At 63.5% G+C, this 3,878-nt stretch overlaps 1 protein-coding gene across 1 annotated transcript in view; it reads right to left on the bottom strand.

Moving 5' to 3' along the window:
- The window catches only part of ARL13A (ADP-ribosylation factor like GTPase 13A), a 5,601-nt gene extending 1,723 nt beyond the window's left edge, over nt 1-3,878 (bottom strand). The window contains exons 1-7 of the mRNA XM_014954931.1: nt 3,820-3,878; nt 2,702-2,772; nt 2,193-2,442; nt 1,017-1,122; nt 779-931; nt 490-694; nt 70-171 (exon numbers count right to left, since the gene is read on the bottom strand). Of these exons, the coding sequence (XP_014810417.1) occupies nt 70-171; nt 490-694; nt 779-931; nt 1,017-1,122; nt 2,193-2,442; nt 2,702-2,772; nt 3,820-3,878 (946 nt within the window). The remainder of the gene's footprint in view (nt 1-69; nt 172-489; nt 695-778; nt 932-1,016; nt 1,123-2,192; nt 2,443-2,701; nt 2,773-3,819) is intronic.

Genomic DNA, 3,878 nt, shown 5'->3' with positions numbered 1-3,878 from the left:
CCCGACACCTTCCCCCCCCCCCCACCCCCGAAGTGCTTTGCAGCAAAATCTGTCCTGGGAAATACCAACCAAAAGTACTCGAGACCTCCTCACGCTGCTGCTCCATGGCAGGCTCCTGCGACTTGATTTTGTTCTTGATTTTCTTCTTCTTTTTCTTTTTCATGCCCTGCCCTAGATGGAGAAATACAAAATTTCAGGCGCCGCGTGAGGGGGAGAGAACGCGTTTGTCACCAAACCGGCCAAGAGGACTGCTGCTGGTGGATCTGCCATCCTCCATCACCTCCACGCCTCAGCCCCTGCAGAGATGCTCGGAGATGTCTCTCCTCTTCCCTGGTCAGAGTCCCACAACCCTGCTCTGATCTGCAAGCAAAGCTGATGGAGGCAGCAGAACTGGCGTCCTGGCACATCACCGTGTTACTGGTCCCCAAACCACCCCCAAGGGTCCCAACGTGCCAGTGGTGCCAGCAGTGTCACACAGCCCCCTCTCACCTGGGTGGGGGGTGGCTGTCCCGGTGGGCGCGGGTTCCTCCTGCCCGACCCTGTTGGGGGGCAGCAGCCCCCCAGCAGCCCCAGCTCGGCTGTCACCCACTTCTCCTGGTCCCTCCGGCTCCTCGGCTGGGCTTGGCTGCCCTGAGCCTTTCTTCTTCACCTTCACCTTCCTCTTCCTCCTCCCGGGGCCCTTTGTGCCTTCCTCCTGGGGGCAGGGGAAGGGGGATAAGGGGAAGGTGGTGGGACCCCCCTTCCATCCTGCCCCATCCCGGGGTGGGGGGTTACTCACCAGGGGGAGGAGGCGGCGGATGGGCCGCAGGGGCCGGTTCTCCCCCGTCTTCCCCGCACCCTCCTGAGCATCCTCCCCCGGGGGCGGCGGGTCCCTGGCGGGGCGAGAGCACGGCGGGGGTTGCGGGTGAGCCCCGGGGGCGACACAGGGCTCCTGCGGGCGGAGGGGTAGGGTTTAAGCTCCCCTGCGGGCGGGGAAGGTGGGGGGGGGAGCGGCGCGGGGGGAGCCCCGCACTCACGATGCGGCAGGGAGAGCGGTTCTCGTTGACCAGCCGCTCCAGGGACAGGCGCTCGATGAGCTCGCAGGGCAGCAGGGCGGCCCCCACGTCTTGCTTGTTGGCCAAACTGGGGGAGAGTGGGGGGTGGCCATCACCCTGGCCTCTGGGCACCTCCCCGCACCACAGCGGGGGAGGCTGGATGCCTTCCCCCCGTTTGGCTGCAGTTAGGCAGCCCTGACCCATTCCCAGTGGTGGAACCCCCTTCCCAGCCCCTCTCCCAGCACCCCCCCGACAGCCTCCTGGGTGCCACATCCCCGCGATGGCCCGCCCGACAGCCTCCTGGGTGCCACATCCCCGTGACAGCCCGGCCACTCTCCCCACAACCCCAGCGATGATTTCCTGCTCACCCTCACCCCAAACCCCACAGGTCACATCCCCGCAACAGCCTGGACACGCTCCCCACAACTCCAGCCATGATTTCCTGCTCACCCTCACCCCAAAACCCACAGGTCACATCCCCGCAACAGCCCAGCCACGCTCCCCACAACCCCAGCGATGATTTCCTGCTCACCCTCACCCCAAACCCCACAGGTCACATCCCCACAACATCCCAGCCACGCTCCCCATAACCCCAGCGATGATTTCCTGCTCACCTTCACCCCAAGCCCCACAGGTCACATCCCCGCAACAGCCTGGCCACGCTCCCCACAACCCCAGCCATGATTTCCTGCCCACCCTCACCCCAAACCCCACAGGTCACATCCCCACAATGTCCCAGCCATGCTCCCCACAACCCCAGCGATGATTTCCTGCTCACCCTCACCCCAAAACCCACAGGTCACATCCCCGCAACAGCCCAGCCACGCTCCCCACAACCCCAGCGATGATTTCCTGCTCACCCTCACCCCAAACCCCACAGGTCACATCCCCACAATGTCCCAGCCATGCTCCCCACAACCCCAGCGATGATTTCCTGCTCACCCTCACCCCAAACCCCACAGGTCACATCCCCACAATGTCCCAGCCATGCTCCCCACAACCCCAGCGATGATTTCCTGCTCACCCTCACCCCAAACCCCACAGGTCACATCCCCACAACGTCCCAGCCATGCTCCCCACAACCCCAGTGATGATTTCCTGCTCACCCTACCCTCACCCCAAACCCCACAGGTCACACCCCCTAGGACTCGGCCTTACAGTAAGATGGGCTTCCCAGAGATGTCGGGGTGGCTCAGGACGCGGCTCAGGACCTTGCGGGCCTCCTCCATCCGTGCCAGGTCACTGGAGTCCAGGACGAAGAGGAGCCCGTGGGCTGAGCTGTAGTGGCTGCGCCAGGCGCTGCGGGAGCGCTGGCCACCGGGCAGGTCCACCAGGGTCACCTCGAACCTGTCCACCCTCAGGAGGGTCTGGCCGGGCTGCGGTGCAGGCAGCACCTCACCGGCCAGCGCTGGGTGCAAGGAGAGGGGCAGAGAGCTGGCATAGGGAGCCTTGGAGCATCCCTCTGCCATGTCCCTCTTCCTCCTCCTCTCCCAGCCACATCCCTGCTCCCAGGGCTGCCCAGTGCCCCCCCCCTGCACGTTTCCCCCAGCCCAGCAGCTGTATCTTGAGGGTCTCGGTCCCTCAAGGCTCAGGGACTTGGTTGCCAAGGAGTGTAAAGCTGCTGCCCACCCAGCCAAGGCCATCTCCTGGACCACGCTGCTCCTCACCTCTCTCTATGTCCATGACGACGGAGGTTTTCCCCGCGTTGTCCAGTCCCACGACGAGGAGGGTCACCTTTCTGGGGAGCAACAACAGTGTCCCTGTTGGTCACCCCTGGGGAATGGTGACCCCTGCTAGCCCTTGGGCTCCCAGGCAAGGGGCTCTGAGCACGGAGGACACGCTTTGGCCAGGAGAGGGGCAGGACAGTGACAGAGGCTCTGGTTGAGATGGGGACGAGGGCAGGGATGGTCCCAGGTGCCCACAGAGGGGACGAGGGCAGGGACAGGCACCTGGAGCCACCCCAGCGCTGCGGTACAGCCACACTGCTTCCCACAGCAGGGATTTATTTTTCACATCATATGGGATTAAGCAATGATATGCACAGGCCACAGAGGTTGTTCCTTATATGCAAACGGGTAGTGATTGCTCTTGGTGACCTTCCTTGTGGGTGAGTTACGGGTATACACAGCCAGGGAGAGGCAGCCAGAACATTTTACGAGCTTCTGCCCGGGCTCAGGAGGTTTTTCCTGTTGCCAACCACCTCCTATCGGGTCTCCAGCGACGTGCTCCACCGGAGACACGTGCACAACCTTTTCCCTGAGGTTGACAAGTCACGGTAGTCACTCGCCGTGTTGTTTTCTTCCTTAAACATCCACCCCCGCGGGCTGCGTGGGTGGTTGTGGCTCCACCTCCTGCGTTAGGGCAACGTGTCCTTGCCGGTGGGAGAGGACCATAAAACCCCTGGCCTCCCGCGGCGTCTGCCCGGGTTGGTGCAGCACCGTCCCACAGGGGGAATTAACCCAGGTCTCCCAACCTGGGTCTCCCAACATGTGCAAGTGCAGCAGGTGTTTGGGTTTGCCCCCCGCAGCTTTCCTGCTGGCTCTGCACAGGGGGAAATCCCACTGGGAATTCCCGTGGGGGCACCCCTGCCGTCCCCCCTCCCCTCCCTGCCCCACTCCTGGCTGCTGGAGGGGCTGTGGGGACACCCGTGTGCCTTGCTCTGCATTTTGGGGATGGTTCTTGCCATGGCCATTGCTCTCACAGTGATACCACATCTCTGTCCTCACTGGTAAACACTGTGCCCCCCCTTCCCACCCCCGGGGAGCCCCGAGGCGCAAGGTCCTACCTGATGGGCTCCTGGATGGCCTGCAGCCACGACCAGCAGTGGGAGAAGAGGTGGAACAT

The sequence above is a fragment of the Calidris pugnax genome, unplaced genomic scaffold (genome assembly GCF_001431845.1).
Source record: "Calidris pugnax isolate Ruff unplaced genomic scaffold, ASM143184v1 scaffold38, whole genome shotgun sequence".
NCBI lineage: Eukaryota > Metazoa > Chordata > Aves > Charadriiformes > Scolopacidae > Calidris > Calidris pugnax.
Note: the sequence above shows the minus strand (reverse complement) of the source record. Positions and strands in the feature narration are given on the sequence as shown.